This window comes from Felis catus, chromosome C1 (genome assembly GCF_018350175.1).
Source record: "Felis catus isolate Fca126 chromosome C1, F.catus_Fca126_mat1.0, whole genome shotgun sequence".
Classification (NCBI taxonomy): domain Eukaryota; kingdom Metazoa; phylum Chordata; class Mammalia; order Carnivora; family Felidae; genus Felis; species Felis catus.
Genome location: NC_058375.1, coordinates 120168784 through 120190257, shown reverse-complemented (window position 1 = coordinate 120190257; position 21474 = coordinate 120168784). Strand labels below are relative to the sequence as shown.

At 45.3% G+C, this 21474-nt stretch overlaps 1 protein-coding gene across 6 annotated transcripts in view; it reads right to left on the bottom strand.

Moving 5' to 3' along the window:
* Positions 1 to 21091, bottom strand: part of CCDC93 (coiled-coil domain containing 93) — a 93577-nt gene extending 72486 nt beyond the window's left edge. For all 6 annotated transcript variants that reach the window (XM_045033688.1, XM_045033689.1, XM_045033690.1 and 3 more), the window contains exons 1-6: positions 20896 to 21091; positions 16595 to 16708; positions 14530 to 14624; positions 6230 to 6341; positions 1745 to 1843; positions 873 to 929 (exon numbers count right to left, since the gene is read on the bottom strand). In XM_045033688.1, the coding sequence (XP_044889623.1) occupies positions 873 to 929; positions 1745 to 1843; positions 6230 to 6341; positions 14530 to 14624; positions 16595 to 16708; positions 20896 to 20937 (519 nt within the window). In that variant the 5' untranslated portion in view covers positions 20938 to 21091. The remainder of the gene's footprint in view (positions 1 to 872; positions 930 to 1744; positions 1844 to 6229; positions 6342 to 14529; positions 14625 to 16594; positions 16709 to 20895) is intronic.
* Between the last annotated feature and the right edge of the window lie 383 nt (positions 21092 to 21474).

The window sequence follows — 21474 nt, the reverse complement described above, 5'->3', positions numbered from 1 at the left end:
TGAACTCACGAAGCTGTGAGATCATGACCTGAGCTGAAACCAAGAGCCGACGCTTAACCAACTGGACCACCCAGGTGCCCCAAGGCTTTCTTGTTTTAAAGGAGCACTTCATGTCACCAAATGATTGTTACTCTTTTTAGAGCGATCACCTTGGAAGACCACACATTTACTCTTGAAGTAGAAAAAATAAGTAAAAAAACGCTACACGTTATTTTTGGAAGAAAGCAAACAAACCCCCAGGCATTGTGGCTTCATTCCCAGCAGCTCAGGTAGGAAGGCTGGGGCTGGGGTGGGGTGGTGGCACTGATGAGGTTCTACTGGGCTCTGGCCCAGAATATTCTGAAAAGCTCTTCTCAGCCCTTGCAAGCAGAGATCCCACGGTTCTCTGGGCATGGAAGCGCAGAGTGGGCATGTGAGTGCAGATCCCACGGTTAAGATACAATGTGTGTGTTGACCAAGGATATCCCCGTGTGTCCCACACAAAGCTCAGGAGTAGCTCCTCTCCAAAGCCATCACGGGGTGCTAATCTCAATTTGCCACCTCCAGCTCATCATCTACTCTTTGGAGCTATTCAAAGTTTACACCTGCCACTGGCACAAGTAAGGAAAGGCTTTGGATCTGGAAAGTTTCTCCCATAAAACTGGAAGTAAGGAGGACACAGGACGTGGTTGTGGCATTTTCTACCCATGAATGCTGGCATCCAGATATGGGCACGGGGGCAGGCAGGGCTTCCTTCACACGCACACCTGAGGTCCAATCCTAGGCAATCCCAGGAAGACCTTGGCAAGGGTTTTGGGATTTGAATCACAGGGCTATTGGGAGGCCATGAACCTGTCCTTCCCTCACAGAAGAATATGGGCAGGGGAACTTACTGAAAGGTCAACAACTGTCTTGATGGCCTTTTCTTTTCTTTTTACAAAGTCGTCATCCTGTAAGACAAAACACAGCGATTAAACAAATCCTGTGTGAAGACTGGAACTCAACTGGACTTTTCAGAACCATGTCTTACAAACTGACTTCTCGTCACAGCTTTGCCTGCAGACGCCTCTATCGTCTAACAGACTGGAATATATTCTGCGTGGGAAGAAGCTAGGGCCTCTGCAGGTGGCTGTGAAACAGAGCCCCACAGCCGGTGACAGTGAGGGGGCCCACAGAGTGTGCTGGTGAAGAGAACCACTCTCACCCAAATCCTTACGAGCTCTGAAACCCTGGCAAGCTGCCTCGCCTCTAAGCCTCAGCTTCACCATGTGTAAACGGAGCCGCCTATGCCAGGGCGGCTGTGAAGACTAAAGAGGGGTAGGCATGCAAGGGGCTGGGAATTCATGCAGTAGACATTCAGTAGTTACCAGTTATTACTACTGTGGTGGTGCTGGTGGCTGCTATTAAACTATTATGATAGGAACGCCCTTGGCAATGACCTAGGTGATCTCTCAAAAAGCTTTATATGGCTATAAAAAACTATACTCATTCTTATAATTTAATAAACATTCTGAATCAAGTATCAAAGTTGAGAGAAAGAGACAAAACCGCAGGGCTTTACACAGGGCTTTAAAGCAGGGCTTTAAGCAGTGCCTGCTTAAAGAGGCAGTTCTTATGAAGCAGGAGGCCCCCTTTCAAAGCTGACCGGGTAGGGGCAGAGATGTCATATGGAGGGGTGGGGAGGCTGAGCTTCCCCTGCTCCTTCCCAGGGAGCCTCTGAGCAGATGCACTGTTCTCAGTTGGACAAGAGAAGGAGAATACTGACCTCGGGGAGACTGTAGGTTTTTTGGAACTGGGAAATGGAGTAGGAGCGGATGTAGTCACCCATTTCTTCCTTTGTTTCTATAGCTCGCTTCACCAGCCACTGGGAAAGAGAGGTAGGACATGTGAGGACAGGGGTGAAACACCACCGCGGTCGAGGCCAACTCAGAGACGGTACGACTCATCAACCCGAATCACCACACCTGAACTGACTAGGTGACGAGAAACTACCCACGTACACATGCTGTCCCATGTGAAAAGCAGCCGGCCGGGCGTCTGAGAGGCTAAGAGCCAAGGGCATCTGGAGCAGAGTGGCCGTGCAGGAGCTCTAAAGCCTCACTGCAGATCCTCAGTTTCGCTCTGTGCAAAGTCGAGGTGAGAGTATCAGTTTCTTTCACCTCACAGAGCTACCGGGGGAGGAAAGGAAATCACAAGGACCAGAATACTTTGCGACTAAAGCACAGCAAAAATATAGTTATTCCCCACAACCCCCCGGTTCCAGTGGCAGATCTTAACATAACCCTCCCTGTGCTGCCTGTACCACAGACCAGGGAAAGGGAAGAGAGCCTCAGAGAACATCTAGTACAACCCCCTCTTTCATCGATGGAAAAATCCCTCAAATACTCGCATTTGAGTACAGGTTTGCCGAATACCCGGCCCTAGACTTCAGGTGAGTGAGGCAGTCACAGCATTTGCTCTCTTAATCCACACATTATATGGCAACTGGCACTGGCCATGTTGTACTGAACCTGAAGTTCAGAGCCACTACAGAATTTGTCTGTTCTTGTTCCATAGGTAGCAAGCACAAAGCTGTCACAACTCACAGGCTCTTCCACACGGGAAGACCGGACAGAATGTAAAATACAAAAACAGCCTTTGCTTCTCTTCCCTGGCTCTTCATTCAGTCCCTATATGACTGAAGAACATTATGGAGGGAGGATGCCATCTGTCAGTCACCGTTCTCTTTCCAGAAAGAGCTACTACATCCCCAAAGCAGCTTGTGGACAGTAGTAGTATTTCTCCTGGAGCACAGCACACTTGGCAAGGTTTAGCTACTTAGGACAGCAGACGCATGGCATATGGGCTGGTGCTCCTGCAGGGATAGGCAGAATGCTTGCTCACAGAGGGCAGCCAGCTCGAGGAAAGGACGTATTTAGGAAGTACTTGCCCAAGATAGGAGTGGCTGCAAATAACTCTGGGGGATATTCTTTTGTTGTTAGTATCTTCCATTTATTTCCATCACTCCACTCCACCCCACCTCCAAACAACAGCCTCAGGCACTGACTAAAACCCAGAAGCAGGGGCAGAAGCTCACACAGCCTTCAGAGCTTCTCCAGACCCTCTCCTGCAGCCCCATCCAGCACCATGGCCCAGGACAACTACGGAGGCTGACTCCTTGCTCAACTCAGTTTCTACTTCCCTTTGGATGGGAAGATCCAGTTTCTGGACTTTCAAAGTCGTCTCTTTCTCAGACGCTCCTCCATACATTAGATCTACACTGAGCTGTTAATTTGGCTGGATCCTGGCGAGTGTGATCAGATAAGGAAGGAAGTCTTAGGATTCAGAGAATCGATCGCTGTAGTGGACTTCCTAGAGTGAAGGGCTGTGGAGGGAACCTCTTGGACAGCCAAGCTCTGCCCCAAGTCCCTAGCATTTGAGAAAAATACCTACCTACCCTCACAGGATTCACATGTCTGGCCTGGGAGAAGAAGATGTGACCTAGAAGTACTGGGGCCTGAAGTCAGATCCCTTCTTCTCTAGGCTGGCATTCAGTGCGTTACTACAGCTGTGCTAAACAGCGCAAACCTGGAGGTGAGCCCCAAGAATCACACAAGACAACTAACTTGACGACTGCTCTTTCACCGGTCTCCGGCAAAACAGGCACAAACTACAAGCTGTGGTTACTTTTTCATAATACTTTCATGTATTTAAGGGACTGTCCATTCAAAGGACTGTACTTTATTCCAAGACTGGGGGGTTAAAACGCCTTTCTTTTAGGACACAATAAAGCAAGATAGTTGTCACTTAAAAAAATGGCTTTTTTGTTAAAGTATAAATGATATACAATATTATATTAGTTTCAGGTGTACAACATAGTGATTCAGCAATTCTGTACACTACTCAGTGCTCACCACAGTAAGTACAGTCACCATCCGTCACCACGCAATGTTATTACAATGGTATCGACTGTATTCCCACTGCTGTACTTTTCATGTCCGTGACTATTTTATAACTGGAAGTCTTTACCTCTTTATCCCCTTCACTTATTCTGCCCATCCCCCACCCACTTCCCCTTTGGCAACCACCGGTTTGTTCTCTGTATTTAAGAGTCTGTTTGGTTTGACAGTTGTTACTTTGAAAGATGTTCTTGCTCGACAAATTACAGGTGACAACCACAGGCCAACCTCCATGTGTGCTTTAAGAAATCTGGTAACCACTAACCTAGGTTCTCACATCCAGAGAGGAAGCCTTCCAGCATTCCACGTACAACAGGGAACATTCAGATGCTCAAAATGCCTAAGCTAGCGAAAGAAGATCACTTCCCTTTCATTGCCTTTTCCTCTCTGGATCAGATTTGTTGCTCTCAGAGTTCTACAATAGGGCTGAGTAAGGCCTAATCACTAGAGATTTCGGCTTTGGGGGGAAAGGCAATAACTTCACATTATGGTGGTAGTGGAAGTTTCAGTAATACCCAACACAGGGTCGCTAGCTCCTGTTTTCACAAAAGGAATCAGGTATCATCCTCCTGCGTCAGAAAGTCTAATGAACCTACAGATCAAATTCTGAGTTAAAGTTTTAACTTCCAATTCACAAATCTCATGGTATTTGATTGAAAGTCTAGTTTGGGGGAAGTCCCCAAAAACAGTAACAAAAATAGAAACAACTATATGATACTTACAAAGCACTTACTAAGATGTGCTGGTCCTTCAGCTAAGTGCTTTATACATACTGAAGTACTTAATTCTCATCCTATCAGGTAAGTACTATTATTGCTTCTATTTAACAGATGAGAAGTTAAGTCATTTGCCCAAGGTCACACAGCTAAGTGGCAGAGGCAAGATTTGAACCCAGGAAGTCGCTGGAGACCATGCTCTCAACGCCTGTACTATTATAATCTTTTTTTTAGTTTTTTAATGTTCATTTACTTATGAGAGAGACAGAACACAAGCGGGGAAGGGGCAGAGAGAGAGGGAGACGGAATCCAAAGCAGGCTGCAGGCTCCAGGTTCTGAGCTGTCAGCACAGAGCCCGATGCAGGGCTCGAACCCACCAACTGTGAGATCACTGACCTGAGCTGATAGCAGATGCTTAGCTGACTGAGCCACCCAGGCACCCCCATACTGTTATAATCTTAACACAGGCTTAGAAGACTTCTGAATCAAGGACTGCATGAATGGCAGAGTGGGAAAGCACAAGGTTTAGTGACAAGGAGTTTAGACTGGAATCCTGCTTGACAGCTCACCAGTTCTCTGCCCTTAGGTAAATCAGTTACTCGCTCTGAGTCTCACTTTCCTCAGACATAAGACTGGGATTATAATAGATGCTTCCAACAACTCTATCAGGATCATTTGCAAAGCGCTGTTCACACAGCAGGCCCTTTCCTTTGCTCCTCCTCTTCTCGAAGTGCCTGAAGGGGAGGGTGAGACACAAGACTGCAAGAATATAGGGGGCTGTACAGCATATGCCACTTACTCACAGAAGCTTGGGAAATAGCCACGGTGGAAATTAGCCTCCCATTAGACATCTAGTCACCAAATAAAGACTAATTGCCTACACAGTCCCAGACATTCCACCAGGTGCTGAAAACACAACAGTGAGCAGGATGGCCATGGCACCTGCCCCCAAGAAGCTTAGTCTGACAGGAGGGACAGAAATAACCAGACAGATATACATGGTTACAAACAATAGTAAGGAAGGATTCCTACAAAGGAAAGGAATATGGCCGGTATGAATGGATATAGCAAAGGAACCTGTTCTAGATTAGGGGCTCATGGGAAGCTTTCTTGAGGAGGTTGGGTGGCACTGAGATCAGAAAGATGAATATGAATTAAGCAGGCAGGGAGAGAACGGTAAGAGCTTTCCAGCTTGAGGGAAAGGCCTTGTGACAGGAGGAAGCATAAGATGGATGAGGAAATCTGAAAGTCAGAGGAGCTAGAACAGAAAGAATAAAGAAAAGCAAGGAATAAAGTTAGGCTGGATAAGTGGGACAGGACCAGAACATGGAGGGCTCTGGAGTTCTACCTTTACCAAAAGGGCAATGAAAAGCAATTAATGGGAACATTCAAAGGTCACAACAGGTGACAGTGTGAACCTAGGGAAGAACACTGGCCAACTTCTGAGGATGACGTCAGGAAGTCCCATCATGTCTTGCTCCACCAACTCCACGCCACACCTGTTAAATCCAGGATCTAGGCCAGATGGCCCAAGAGCCAGACCCCTTATAGGAATTCTGGTGTTCGGAGAACAAGAAACCACACAGAGGCTCTCACCTGAACAACAGGAAATATGTGAATAAAATCCATGCCCTGGATCTGGTGGGGCTCCAGCTGGTGTGGACACTTCATCCTTGGCAGGACTGAGACGATTTTTTCTGATAGTGCTCTGTTTGGAAAAAACAACAGCAAAGAGTGAGAACACACTAAGTGGCTCTTAAGACATCTCTCAAGTCTGGGCAGTATTCCAGAAGAATCTGGGGCTTCTCAACGCCAGACCGTGACCAAGCTTCTCCCGACTGACTGCAAAATGAGAAAAATAGGCACAATTCAGATGTGTCTGTGTGCACGCGCCTAAAGCCACAAAACGGCTTTCTTTCTTTATTCTGCGGTTTTGTTCTTCCCACCTTTTTTATATTAAAACATATCGTTTACTTACGACATTATGGTGATGTTTGAGGTAATAATTATTTTTTAACATACTTACATTGTAAAATACAAAGTTATCAGTGCCCCAAGTTCTTTTACATTTCATTTTACTGACCTACTTTTTCCAAAAATCTGGGAACCACTAGGTTACACATTAAAAAAATTGTTCTCTCTCTCCTTCTCCCCCGTGCGCATGCGTGTTCTCTCTCTCTCTCTCTCTCTCTCTCTCTCTCTCTCTCTCTCTCTCTCTCTCTCAAAAAAAAAAATTGTTCTAAATATCATTCAGGAAACAAATAATTACCAGACCCTGTGCTGGGTGCCTACAATAGTAAGACAAAACATGGGGCCTGACACTAAAACAAAAAATTTAGAGTTCTCCACTCTGGTATAAAAGTATTTTTAAAATAAAAAATAGCCTTTAATTTTTTTTTTTTTTTACTACTTTCAAATTAATCCTAAATTTGGGGGAACCACGTCCTTGTTCTTTTTTTCCAGAGAGGAGAACGCTTCTGCTTCTCATCAAGAGCATTCTGAACGCTCTCCAACACCTTGCTTCAGTCCTGTGAAACGTCCAGGAATAAGGGGAAGAATGGGGCTTCCCGAGGCCCGAGAGCATTCTTGTAGCCCAGTCAGGAGGCAAGCATCCTCCGCCTGCTGAGAGTTTCCACAGCTCCTGCCCAGGCCTGGGTGGGACAGTTTTAAGGCAGGCATGACAGCAGGGTCTGTGTACAGGTCCACCCCATCACAGACGTAAGCCTCATTCTCTACTTGGCTGGTATTTGATCTCCAACTGTCTGCTTCCTGTTTCTTACACTTCAATTGGATTTGGTTCAAGAGGGGAGAGCAGAGGTTACCAAGTGGGTCTGCCTTGAGAAAACAGTCACCAGGCATGACCTTGTGGGGCCATATGGAGAAATGGGGGCTTCTGGCTCAGCTTACGTGGATAGGTTAGGTTATAGTCCTATTCCAAAACCCTTAAAAAAAATCTTACCCCTTACAGCAGCTACTGTGGCCTTGTCTGCAAGTGAGAACTATTTTCTGATAGATGAAAGCCCTAGTGAACAAGGTCCCCAGTTCTTACTAGATGCTTCAAATTCAGCAAGTGGGTCTACTCACGGTGTTCCTTGTTCAAAGAAATCTTGTATGTTTTTATCTCTCTGCAGTCCCATAATCCTTCCCAAGAGACAGACACCCTTAAGACTGACATCTAACAAAGGCCTGGGTCAGAGCAATTATTGTCTTACCTATGCTGCCCTTAGTAGGTTTTATCCTCTTGGTCTTGGTAGGAACTAAGTGAAATCCAGGGAGAAAAGCTAAATGGCTTCCCAGGGAGTGGTCCCTGGAGAACACACTACAAAACTTTGTTCATTCCCAGGAAGAAGCTTTAGAAGGTGGCACCAATGTTAGAACTACTAAGAGGAAATATGGATCATAATATCAATGTCAAGTCTGATAGGTCAATCATAATATCAATGTCAAGTCTGATAGGTTTAAGAGACAAAAATACGGAGAGGAGAAGACTGATACCCTACTGCACACATTTACAAAAGGAGGGAACATCTACCTCCCAGGAGGGAAGCCTCTGGGAGAACATTTTCACCCCTAACAGAGTGGGCACGTGTGTGACTCATCCAAAAGGTCTGAGACGTGGAAGGAAAATGTCACATGCCTCTCAGTCACTATTGCAGTCCCTCCTTTCTGAGCAGCCTGTCTTCAGGATACACGTGTCTTTTTTGTCATGAGGTATGTGGCTGTCCCAGTGGGGAAGCCCATGGTTGTCCAGTTGTTTCTGGGGCTCAAATGGGATAGTTAGGTAGGCAAGAATTAATGAACCCATTTGGCAGCATATCTAAGGCTCTCTCTATAATACACTTTATCTTTTATTTTAATCTCCGTCAGACTCTCATGCCTTTCTTCATTTGCTTGAAACTTGTGAGGGGAAGAGACTGGTGCTTAATTGACACTGCTCCCTAAACTCCAAGCCTAGCAAATACAGATGATCCTCACTTGGCATCCTCATTTAGGGCAAGTCTTAACTGTTGATATCCATGGGGCATTTCCTCTCAGTCACATTCTGGTTCAGCGGGAGGAAAGCTCCCCCTAGTGGCTACAGATCTGAGTCTGCATAGGGTTACTGGTCCGTAAAAACCAGTCAGTAGCTTGAAAACAAGAGGCTGAGACCCCCAGTACCATCTAGCTCAAACTTCTACCTTCAGACCAAGTTGTGTCTGGCCACTGCTCAGAGACTGCCTCCTTTCCCAGTTCATAAAGGCCCTGAGGGAAGGATGCTGTGGGTCATCTCAGGGTTTACAAGCCTCTTAACCCTCCTCCCAGAAATCACTGCCAAGACTGAGGTCTCACTCAACAGCATATGGAAGCAGCTGGAGGCAGAACCACTGCTGGGCCAAGGGAGGGATGTGTGGGACATACAGGCAGGCTGGGGTAGGGGACAAAAATCAGGAGGACTTCTTGAAACCCACCAGCCCCTCTCTCTTTTTCCCTGGAGGTCAGGGTAGACCCTCTGACTTTCTGAAAATCTGGGTAAGTGACCACTGCAGAGGTCCCCCATGAGGTTTCTTAGTCTAAGATTTTGACAATGCCCACTTGCCACTACAGGTGATTGGTTTGATTCCTGCAGTTTTTAAGAGTGTTCAGTACACGGTTTCCTCCTCCACTGCCAACAGTTTGAAAGAGAGTGAATTAACCAGGGTCTAAACTCCAGCTCCATCACCTGCTCTGGGACTTTTGGCAAGTCATTTGGTCCCTCTTGTCCAATACTCCCATCATACATGAGGAATAATGCCTGTCCTACTTACTCAAACTTGTTGCGATGTTTAGGTAGTCATAGGCAAGTACAAGCGCTCTGCACACAGGCGCCTCCTACTCGTGTGTTGTTGAAGTGAACTCAATTATAAGCCTGAAATCTCATTTATGGACCTCTGAGCATAGGAATCTGCAGTCATGGGGCTTTACGACAGGCTAGGAGGGTAGAAGGAGGATGTAGACAGAGGGTAGAAGCTCATGAAACCCTCAAGAAAAAGGGATCAACAAGAAGAAAAAGGCCCCAATTGGGCATGTACAGAAAACAGCCTGAAAGATAATCATGCCCTCCTCAGACAGTGCTACCTGGCCACCCACCACACAGTTTCAGCTGGGACATACTGAAACATTGCAAACATAAGCCAGTTTTAGTTTCAATTGCACCTAACCAAGAAACTCTGTGGAGAGGAACCTCAAACACAGAACACATTCCAAAACCAAACAGAGAAGATGTTTGAATAATTCGGTGCCCTGTGGCTATGGCATTTCCCTTACAGGTAAGAGAGACCCCACCGTCTGATGCATTGCTAGGAGTCTGCTGAGTCTTCAGTCATGCAAACCCCTGGCCCCAGTTTCACCTACAATTACAGTTCATGGCTCTGCACTTAAAAAGCTACACATCAAGTGTTTACCAGAGAACATAATACTGTACATCCTCAGCCCCTTATCTAAACCCTTTGGGGCCATAGGTGTTTCAGAATTCAGAACTTTTTAAATGTTTGCACTTTAGTGGACATAAGAGGCATATAGTACATATTATGTAGAGCCCAAGTGAAATCTAGAGCAAACTGTACACTTGAAGAATTATTATTTCTGCAGCAAAACTTATGAAAATTCCTGTAAGTGGGATCAATAAAGACTAAAAATAGTCTTAAGTAGGTTCAGGTCATGTTTTGTTTCCAAATGAGTTTTGTATCCATACTTAGAAAGAACAGACCTGTTTTCAGTGTTTTTTTTTTAGATTCGAGAAACATGGACAAGGCATTAAGAATGCATATAAAACCCACCATGCTCCAATATCTCCTAAGAGTACTGCCAGTGACAGGAAAGTATCATAATTCCCAAGGACACCAAGGTGAAAAGGGGCTAAGAACCACTGTAAAACTCTAAGGGAATTTGCAAAGAAGGGATACACAGAATCTAGGAGATGGTAAAAGTGGTGCAGAAAGAATGCAGTTGAAATCGAAAGAATGCAAAAGACATCCCAGCATAGCAGGGGTGCCACAGGCGTAAAAAGCAATCACTCAAACTGGAACAGAAAGAGGCCTCAATCAAGAGTGTCCTCGAGAAGATAGTAAATTTATGTTAGTAAACAGCTAAAGAATCTGGGTGATCTTAGCTACAGGTAAAGCTATGTGCTTCTTGGTCAAAAAGGAAAAAAAAAAGGCAATCAGAAACTCAAGAAAAGTAAGCTGTATACAGACAAGGCAAATTACAACATGCCTGATGTTCAGTGACTTTTCATAGAGACCACTCCACTGGCTCAGGCCAAACACCTCAGAATCATTCTTGAGTCCCCTCTTTCTCACACCCAAATCCAATCTGTCATGACATCCGGTTGGTTCTACCTCCAAAAATAGATGAAGGATCCCACCAAATGCTAGCCACCCGTCATGGCCACCATCCTTCTGTGAGCATGGCTACAGTGTGCTAAAGAATCTCCCTGCTGCCAACTTCACCCCTTTGATCAGTAATCAGAGAGTTCCTTCTAAAACCGATTATGAACAGAACAGATTATGTTCCTCATCTGCTCAAAACCCTTCAAGAATTTCCATCTCAGTCAGAGTAAACTCAAAGTCTTTATTCTGACCTACAAAGCTCTACCCGATCTGGCCCCCCTAACTTGTCTGCACCTCTGCTATTGCCCCTCTCCCCCACCTCACTGCACTCCCGGCAGGCTTCTGTTTGGAGCCTTCACGCTTGCGGTCCCCTTTGCTTGGAACCCTCTTCTCTCAAGTCTTAGCTCCCATATTCCCTTCTCAATGAGGCCACACTGACTTAAAGTTACAACTGCCTCCAAACCATGTCCCTCTTCATATACCTTTTCAGCTTTCATTTTTTTCAGAGTGCATATTACTTCCATAAATAACTCAAATTTTATTAAATTAGTTGTTTATTGTCTATCTTCCCCCAAAAGACTCTAACCTCTGTGAGGGAACGATATTTTTCATGAATATATCCAAAGTACCCAGAACAATGCCTGACCCATAAATATGGACTCAATAAATATTTGGTGAGTCAATGAATAAATGAAGATATTCCTTTTGACTGTAATATTTTGAATATTTCCCATCAAACGGCACCATTATGGTCGAGGAGATCACATTTCCTTTTCTTTGACACCATCACAACTCTTAGTTCTTATTGTAAACACTCTTTATAAATTTACTTTTACAATTTACCTGTAGATAAAGCATGGACAATTTCATTGCTATTATTATTGAACAGATTGTAAATATTATGCCCTGAACATTGTAAAAGTGATGATACGATGGTAGATGGAGGCTGAAAGGAAGAAGGAAAAACAGATACCAAAACGTTTACCCTAAGTAGTTAGGAACCAGGAGAAACTATCTTATATTAATGAGTCAAGAAACAGAAGCTTATGTAGATTACAGCTATACAAGTGATCACAGGACAACAGATAATAATTATAAGACTGAATAATGGGAGACAAAGGGGATGTGGTGAGTAGTATAGTGAGCTAAATTCCTCCTCTTATTAGACTTGAATGAAACATACATAGTTGGAGATGCACAAGTGACCTCTCTGAAAAATCTAAAACCTAAATAGGCAGAGATGATCCTTTCCAGGGAATAAAACCAGGGTATACAATGGAAACAGGGAGAGACATCAGCTGTATATTTTGTGCTCTTTGGCAGTATCTGAAATTTTTTTTTAATTTTAATTTTTTACTTCATGGATGTAGCACCTATACAAGAAAAACAAACAAAGACGCAGGGATAAAAATTTACCCCTGGAGTTAGCCTGACCAGCAGAGAGCAGAGCCACATGCCTAGACTCTATCACACTGTCCCCAGTGAAGGACTTTTCCCGATAGGTCACTGGATGCGATGTCACAGTCCCAGAATGACAGATGCCGGAGATGTAGAGCTCCGCTATTCATGGCTGAGCACTGATGAGCACAGTGTCACAGAGAACAATACGTCCTCTTTAATGAGGAGCCAAAAGATGTCCTTTGGTCTTATTATTAAGAATTTCGGTGATTCTGTGGGACCGATTTTTCTTCTGTGTGGAAACAGAATTGGGTAATTCATCATGTTTTTCTCTTTTTTGTTGGCTGCCAGAAAGCTTAGAGCCAAATCTGTGGCCCGCCCTTAGAAAAACAAGGCATTTTGTGGCCTATGACAAATGTTGTAGCCTTATCCCCAACTCCCATTTCTTTTTCCTTTTGCTTCGCTTCCCTTTTTCTCCATCATATGCTTCATATGCATATTTGTAAACTAGCTTTAATCCATTTGGAATAGTTTTTTTCCTGGAGGAGGATAAGGCTTCAGAAAAATGATGAAATAAGTCACAAATACACACAGATCTGAACTCACAAATCCCTCTCCTGACAAATAAGGGAACTGTGACTTGCCCAAGGTCACACAGCTGCCCATTGGCAGGGCTGGGCAGAACTGGGGATCCCAAGTGGTCTAATGAAATCACCAAGCCCCTAGTGAGCTATGGAAGACTGGGTGGGACACTCAGATGAAATCTCTAGCTAGGAGTCCATGCTGCCTCCTCTCGATGGCAGGCATGATCACAGAGGCAATGGGGAAGGGCGGGGGGGGAGGGGGGAAGATTCTCTTCCTCACTCTATTCAATATTCAACTTCAATTTAATACATTCGTCCCAGCTGCCCCTGGAAACAGATAAACTAAGAAGTAACTGGAAACTATTAGACAGTATTAGAAAAAGGATTAGAGTTGCTGAACATCAGTAATCATCAGAGAAATGCAAATCGAAAGAAGGGCTATCATCAAAAAGATAAGAGATAACTAATATTGGCAAAGCTATGGAGAAAAGGGAATCTCGTGCACTGCTGGTGAGATTGCAAATTGGTACAGCCACTATGGAAAACAGTATGGAGGTTCCTCAAAAAATTAAAAATTAAAAAATTTTAAATCGGAACTACCGTATGATCCAGCAATTTAATTTCTGGGTATTAATCAGAAGGAAATGAAATCAGTATCTCAAAGAGGGTATCTGAACCCCCATCTTCACTGCAGCGTTACTCACAATAACCAAGATACAGAAATAATCTAAGTGTCCATCCTTGGATAAATAAGATGTGGTGTACATGTAAACACACACACACACACCCAGGAATATTATTCAGGCATAAAAGAAAAGAGGAAATCCTATAATTTGCAGCACCATGAGCACCATGGATGGACCTTGAAGATAAGATTTATGCTAAGTGAAATAAATCAGAGAAAAACAAATGCTGTGTTATTTCGCTTGTAAGCGGAGTCCAAAACAACTGAATTCAGAGAACAGATTGGTGGTTGCCGGAGGTGAAGGTGGGGGGTGAGGGAAATGGGTGAAGAGGAACAAAAAAGTACAAAAGGTACTTGCAGTTATAAGATAGATAGGTCCTGGGGATATAATGAAGAACACAGTGACTACAGTTAGCAATGCTGTAGCATATATTTGACAGTTGCTAAGAGAGTAGATGATAAAAGTTCGTATCACAAGAAAAAAAATTGTAACTGTGTGGTGATGGATGTTAACTAAACTTACTGTGATGAACATTTTGCTATATATATATATACACATACATACATCAAATCATTTTGTTGTACACCTTGAAACAATAGTGTTACATGAAAATTATATCTCAATGAAACTAGGAACAAAAAAGAGAGAGATAATGTTAGAAACAGCCTGAGCATTAAATGACTTATATGCTAGCTGTGTGACTGTGGCTTCTAACAACCTCAGTTTTATAATCTATAAAACTATGATAATATCTGTTGTAATGAAAACTAAAATAAAATATGTAAAGTGTCTTAGCACAACTTTTGGCACATAGCAGACACTCAAAAGTTAGCTCCCTTCTCCCCCTTTAGCCTCTTCCATGGCAAACCCTGGTAACTTACATTTTTTGACCTATTGTAGAGTTTTCCTGAAAGAGCAAATCAACGTCTATGTCAAAGTTGCAAGTGGTGATGCACCAAGTCATTCCTCCTACTACCTGCAAGACACAAAGAAAATACCTGTTTTCTCTTCCTGGTTTGGGGAGAGGGGAAGTGGAAGGTAGGAAAAAATATAAGTAGTTTTTATACAATCAGTGACCCTACAAAATTATTTATCTTCAGAGAGAGAGTATATGTGCCCTTCTGACTTCATCCACTACAATTCATCTAAAATAGCACCACTCGATAAAACTTTCCGCAGTTATGGAAAATGTGTCTGTACTGTCCAATACAGTAGCTACCAGCCACATGTGGCTACTGAGCACTTGAAACGTGGCTAGTGTGACTGAGAAGCTGACTTATATTACGAAATGGACGTATCATTCATAGGTCCTCTTTATACTGAGGGAGACGGACATTAATTCTCAGCCAAGAGAAGTCTTACTCGAGTTTCAGGTAAGTGCCAGATTCCAGAGGAATTATGTGTTTTACAGACCAGACAGGTGAGTAGCAAGGCTGACATTTGTGGCTCATTACTTAATTTCCATATATATTTTTCACATATCTAAAGGAGAGGAGAATCTCTGGTCTACTTTTCTCATAGGATTTCTTAGAGATGCAAATGAGACTAAGGCTAAAAAAACACTTCGAAACAAAAAATCCTTTTCAGACACGCCTTGATGTTAGAAAAAACAATAGTGACTCTCATCTCTGGCTGTATTTTATTTTATTTTTTTTTAATTTTTTTTTAACGTTTTATTTATTTTTGAGACAGGGAGAGACAGAGCATGAATAGGGGAGGGTCAGAGAGAGGGAGACAGACACAGAATCTGAAACAGGCTCCAGGCTCCAAGCTGTCAGCACAGAGCCCGACGCGGGGCTCGAACTCACGGACTGGACCGCGAGATCATGACCTGAGCCGAAGTCGGCCGCTTAACCGACTGAGCCACCCAGGCGCCCCTCTGGCTGTATTTTAGACACATGTGAGATGCCTATTAAATACAGATTCCAGGGGCGCCTGGGTGGCTCAGTCGGTTAAGTGTCTGACTTCTGCTCAGGTAATGATCTCGCGGTTTGTGAGTTCAAGCCCCGCATTGGGCTCTGTGCTAACAGCTCAGGGCCTGGAGCCTGCTTCAGATTCTGCGTCTCCCTCTCTCTCTGCTCCTCCCCTGCTCATGCTCTGTCTCTCTCTCTCTCTCTCCTTCAAAAATAAATAAAAACATTAAAAAAAATACAGATTCCAGGCCCCAGGTCAGATCTAAGCAAAATATCAAAGGGTGAGGCCTCAATGTCTGTATTATGAAACAGTCCATAGTGATTGTTATGTAGAGCCGGGCCTGTGGCCCACTGGAGCACTCAACACTTTCTTCCATCAGGAAACTGTCCTGTCCTGCTCTGGCTGATCTGCAAGCTTCATTTCTGTGCACAGTTGGCTGCTGCCTTTGCTGCAACATGCCACTTATTCTATGTATGTTGCTTTACTTGTCTCCCTTTCCTATTCTATAGAAGCTGGGCTCTCTGAGTACAGGGCCTTGGTCTTATCTCTGTGCCCTCAACACTCATTACTATGCCTTGTGCATAATAATTCTTCTAGGTTCTGCTGAATTAACACACTTCATCCCACAGTGACTTCTCCCTCCTCCAAACTCAGAATGGACCATCTTTAGAAAAGCTGGCAATTGTCTGTGAGCACACTGACCTAGGACAGCTCCTTACTAGCTCAGATTATTTTATCTTACGTAAGCTTTATCTCTTCACTCAAACTGTAAGTTCTTTAAAAGGAGGAACTATTTCTGATGCCTCTTTGCACTTCCCAAAGGTCTATACACAGAAAAGGAATTCAAGGCATACCTACTGATACATTTGTGTTTTCTTTTAATAGGAAATTGGAACACTTCCAGTAACGAACCTGAATGAGAGAGAAGCACTGGAGAAAGTAAAAACACAATCTCTTCCTCTTTTCCCTGTGCTGATAAACCATGCCATCCCAACAAAAATCAGCCTAAGGGTCAGGAAGCTTTCCTCTTACCTTGTCAAAAGGTGACAAGCCTTTAATTCTCGCCCTGAAATACCCAGCTGCAACCAAGAGTTCCAGAATTTCAGTTAGCTTGACATTTTGTTCTTCATCTTCCCTTGTTTCTACCTAAAACAAAAGGTAAAAGACAGGCTCGTAAAAGCTACCTTAGGATAAAGGAACACCAGGCATATCCCCCGATGCCACAATTTAATTGCCAAGGTGCAAGTGACATTGCCTGTATCACTGTGTTCATGCAGAAGCATGGCTGCATGAGTCACAAAGAACAGAGTCCTTGGGCCTCAATAAGCTGTGTGGACCGTCACAGGTGGGGGGAGAAGACACACACAGGCAGTACAGATTATTCATCGGATGGGGAAGGAATCCAGGGAAAGGAAGATGATAGCATGGCACCGCCCGGTTCAGTAACACAAGGTTTACTTCACAGGCTCCCAACTAAATTATAAACTCCTTACAGACAAAACAAGGTTTTGTTTTGTTTGTTTGTTTGTTTTAACTTTTTGTGCATCTTGGTCCCAGAAGCAACTGACAAATGGGGCTAGAACCAAGAAGGGAGTTTAAACACGTATCTCTCTCTTCAATCGTCTTTTTGATCTCTAAGGTAAATTAAGAAAGGCTTTCAACTTGGATACATGAAAGGATGCTGACTACCGCATAACGGGATTGCCTTAAAAATAATAAATTCACCTAAAATATTTAAATAGGGAACTGATTTAAATTTTTTAAATTATAGCCTACTTTCACTCCTAGGTGTTGACCTATAACTGAAAAGCATCTAAATATTCTAGTAGTACCGCCTCCATCTACTTCCATGAACTGTACCTTCCCTCTCTTCCATGACTGCGGAACATAAAAAAACACTTCTCTACATAAAACATGAGCATCATATAGCTGGTTCAAATTCTGGCACCCACCTCTGACTCCTCCCTCACCCAACAATGTCTGTGCAACCTTCCTTTACCCTGCGTGTCGCAGCCATCCTCCCCTCCCTTTTATTTACACTTCATGCCAGGACTACTGCAGCTGCCTCAACTGTCTCAATCTTTCTGCTCTTACTCTGTTTTCCTCACTCCTTCCTAAATCACAGCTTTCACATCATCCCTTCTTAGCTCATCCCCCAGCCCTTATCATTAATGCACCACACACAGTCTGTAAGATAAACTCCAAAGTTCCTGGTTGGCTATTCAGATCTTTGGCTGCAACCTATCATTTTAGCTTCATCCTTTACCTCCCTCCAAAACAATCTAGTCATGGCTCTGGCCAAGCTCAAGCATGGCTCATTCCCATTTCTTCACTGTTCCCACCCCTTCCCTTCTCCTGATACTCTCTAACCACCCAGAAACCATCTTCAAATCCCAGCTCTTATTCGACGCCAACCTGACAAATGCAGCCTGAAATGGTCACTCCTCTGCATTTCTATTTCATTTATAGTTCATGTCACTCATACAATTAAGTATCAACCTCTTCTGAGTAAAACGTCTGGTGTTAATGCACAAGCCTGTCTTTCGAAATGGGCTATTAGCTGGATTAGGAGAGGACCCATATATTATTCAGTCATGTTCACACCTCTTCTGAAGTAGCATTAGGCTCAAAGGACAATTAAATATGGAATGACGTGCTCGATCATTACATAAAGTGCATGACCTATGCCAGCCACGGATTAACGAAATGTTTTCATAGTCATGACACCATAAAGGAAATTCAAGTTTATTTTGAAGTACAAATTGCCAGGAGAGAGAGCTCACATATTAACATATAGTTGAACAAAGAATTATTAAAGTGATTGACAATCTCTTGCAATATGGGGTGTGACAGTGACAGCCTCGTGCCACTGCTCGTTTTACTTCTTAATCTCAAACCACCCCGGCCCAGCCTATTCAAGCGTTACCCTAATTCTTAGTGGACATGCAAAAATAAAGTAATATTAATTATTCACTCAGTCTCTTCCTTTGCAAAACATCTGGGATAGTTGAGCAACATCTATAAATAGGGAGACTCCAAGAAAAGAGAAGAGCAATATGGTTTACAAAGATGGAGTAGAAAAGAAAAATGGGATGACAGAAGTATTTTCTTATAGCTTCTAGGATGTAAAACAGGAACCCTTCATTTGTTCAATCTTCACTTATCATGAGAACACTTCCAAGAAGAGGACAATTCATCCCAGGTGGGTCATTCCTTCCTCAACTTGTACCTAACGAGAACCTGCTGGCCAACCCCATGGCAGATGCATGGCCCATGCCTTTTATCTACTCACCCCCAGAATGGAGAAGTATATACGTTTTTGGGAAATAACCTATGCAATAACTTTCTGGCACAAGACCCTGAATGGAGAATGTTAATTAAGACTCCGCATTCAATTCACAGATCAACACTGAAACAATATGGAAAAGGGCCACTGACTAACCCACAGCGACTCAAAGGATACCCTCTTTTGAGGGTGTAAAAAGCCATTACATTGGTTGATACACTCACCATTAAGAAACTAAAATTCTGATAAAGATGAATGAATGTGAGCTCTTAAACCAGGCACACTAAATTTTCAATTGCCCTGTACTATAGTTCATGTAAGCTGGAAGGCAAGCCCAAGTCTAGCTATCTTCCCATCCTTCACAAACCTACAGTAAAAGGTTTAGAAAATTGAGTTTAAGGAATTAACTGGATTAGTGACAGTTTAATGACACAGACTATCCATATTCATATGGACTGGTCTTTGAACTAAATAATAATTTGATTATATTTACCCTGTATGCCTCCTAATTGCCAAGAGCTGTCTTAGGCTCCTGGGAAACTGACAAGTCAGACCCAGCCTCTTGGCAGTCAGAGAAGGGTTAAACAAAGGACACAGAGGACCAGGTTGCTTTTTATTTTAGAAAGACCCCCATTTGTAGTACTGCAGGACACTGAAACGGAGGGATTCAAGGTAGAACCTGAGAAACCAGAAAGGAGTCTACAGCAAAAGACCAGGCAAAAACTTGATGAGAGCCTAGAATAAAGAAGTAACAAAAAAGAAACATCAAATATCACAAGACAGTTCTCATCTTGGCAATCCCCTCCCCCTTCCATCAAAGTAATTTGCACGTAAGGTTTTACCTAGTACAGTTCTGACAACATGACATTTCTTGGGTTTTCCTAGGATTACAACAAAATGGACTTATCCACTGGGAGCACACACTGCCAGGTAAGTCTGTCCTTCCAGCACTATATTATATCCCCAGCTTTTATGCGTGGAACAGCGATCCCTCAATTAGTGGGTACCGTACGTATGAGATGAAAGAACTGAGGATTGGCAGGGAGTAGGGTGGGTGGGGGGACACGCAGAGAAGCAAGATTGGCCACAGGCAGCTGTGATGTCCTCCTGTCAAGTGCCTGCTTCAGAACCTTAGGAGGGGGACAGAGGTTCAGTGTGGATTTCATTTCTTGAGTCTCGTAAACTAGACTAGCTTTGGAGGAAATGAGCTGGAAGAGAAGACACTGGCAAACCGCCTCGCTAAATGACACTTGCAGCCTAAAGGAAATGCACGTTCCTTTTATTCGCAGACAACGTGGAAATCCGGAAACCACTGACTGCCCTGTCCCTCAGGAGCGACTGAGTATTTATTTAATAACAAACACCTCTGTAAGGAAAGGTGCCCGCTATGCTCTGGAGAAGCAGCCACGCTTCCGCCAGGCGCTCGGCCCGGCCCCATGGCCCCACTGGACAGCGCGTCGCCTCCCGCACACCGCCCAGCGCGCGCACTGCTTCCAAACTTCTGTTGCCCGGGTCTGGCGCGGGGTGGGTAGGGCGGCATTCCCTGCACACACCAAGGCGGGTGAGGCCGGCCGTGGGGACCCCGCGGGCCCCGTGAGGCGGCGGCAGGCGCCACAAGGTCACCGCCCTTTGCACAACCCGAGCCCGGACGGTCCCAGCGCGCGTCTCGTGACTCCAGGGCGCAGCAGCCCCGGGCCTCGAGGCGAGCCCTGCAGCGCCAGGGGTCGGGGCACACTGCCCGGGAGAGCGGGAGAGGCAGGACCCCGAGCCCCACGGCGCCTGGGGCTGCGTGGAGCTAGGTACTGGGCTGGGAAAGACCGCCTCCGTCCCGGGGGACCCAGGAGCGGCTGAAGTTTGTCCCCGCCCCTGCCCAGGCTGGGGGACCTGCTCGGCCCCCCGGCGCACAGGGCCAGCGCTCCCCGCCGGGGACACACCTGAGGAAGGGGGCGGGGCGCCCCAAACGCTGCCCGGGCCCACTCAGCCGGCCGCTCGGTGGGCTCGGCCCTCTCCCACGAACCCGGACTGTCAGGGAGAGGGGGGTCCTTACCTCCGGGAGACCCTGGCCCTCCGGCCCCTTCGGCAACCCCATGGTCCTGTGACAGACGTGCGGCGGCAGCAGAGCCCGCAGAGCGTCCGGAGGAAGCTGTCCCCGACCGCCAAGCTGCTACCGGGGTGGAGGCAAAGCGGGAACTTCCTCTGCCGCCGCCACCGCCGCTGCCGCCGCCGCCGGCCGGGAGCGCGGCGGCCCCGCGGAGCATGCGCACTGGGACGCGAGCACATCGCGACTGCGCCTGCGTGAGGGCCACCCCTGGCAAGGCCGAACCGCGGGGGGGCGCTGGAGCTGCTGTCCTGCCCGACTTCGGGACCGGTGTTCCGCAGGTGCTTCGCGCCGGGCTCCGCAGTTTTCTCCGAGGTGCATTACAGGGTCGATTCCTCCATCTCGGGGAATTTTTGCACTGGGTTCCCTCTCTGCTTTTCACATGCGTTGGATGCCCCAAATCGGGGTTCTGCCCGCTCGCTCCGCGAGCGGGACTTAGGAAGCCCCCTCATTCTCGTGTGGAATTCCAGCATGAATGCGTTTGGGAATTCCAGACACCGGACCAGTTCTAGCTGAATCGGGGTGTCC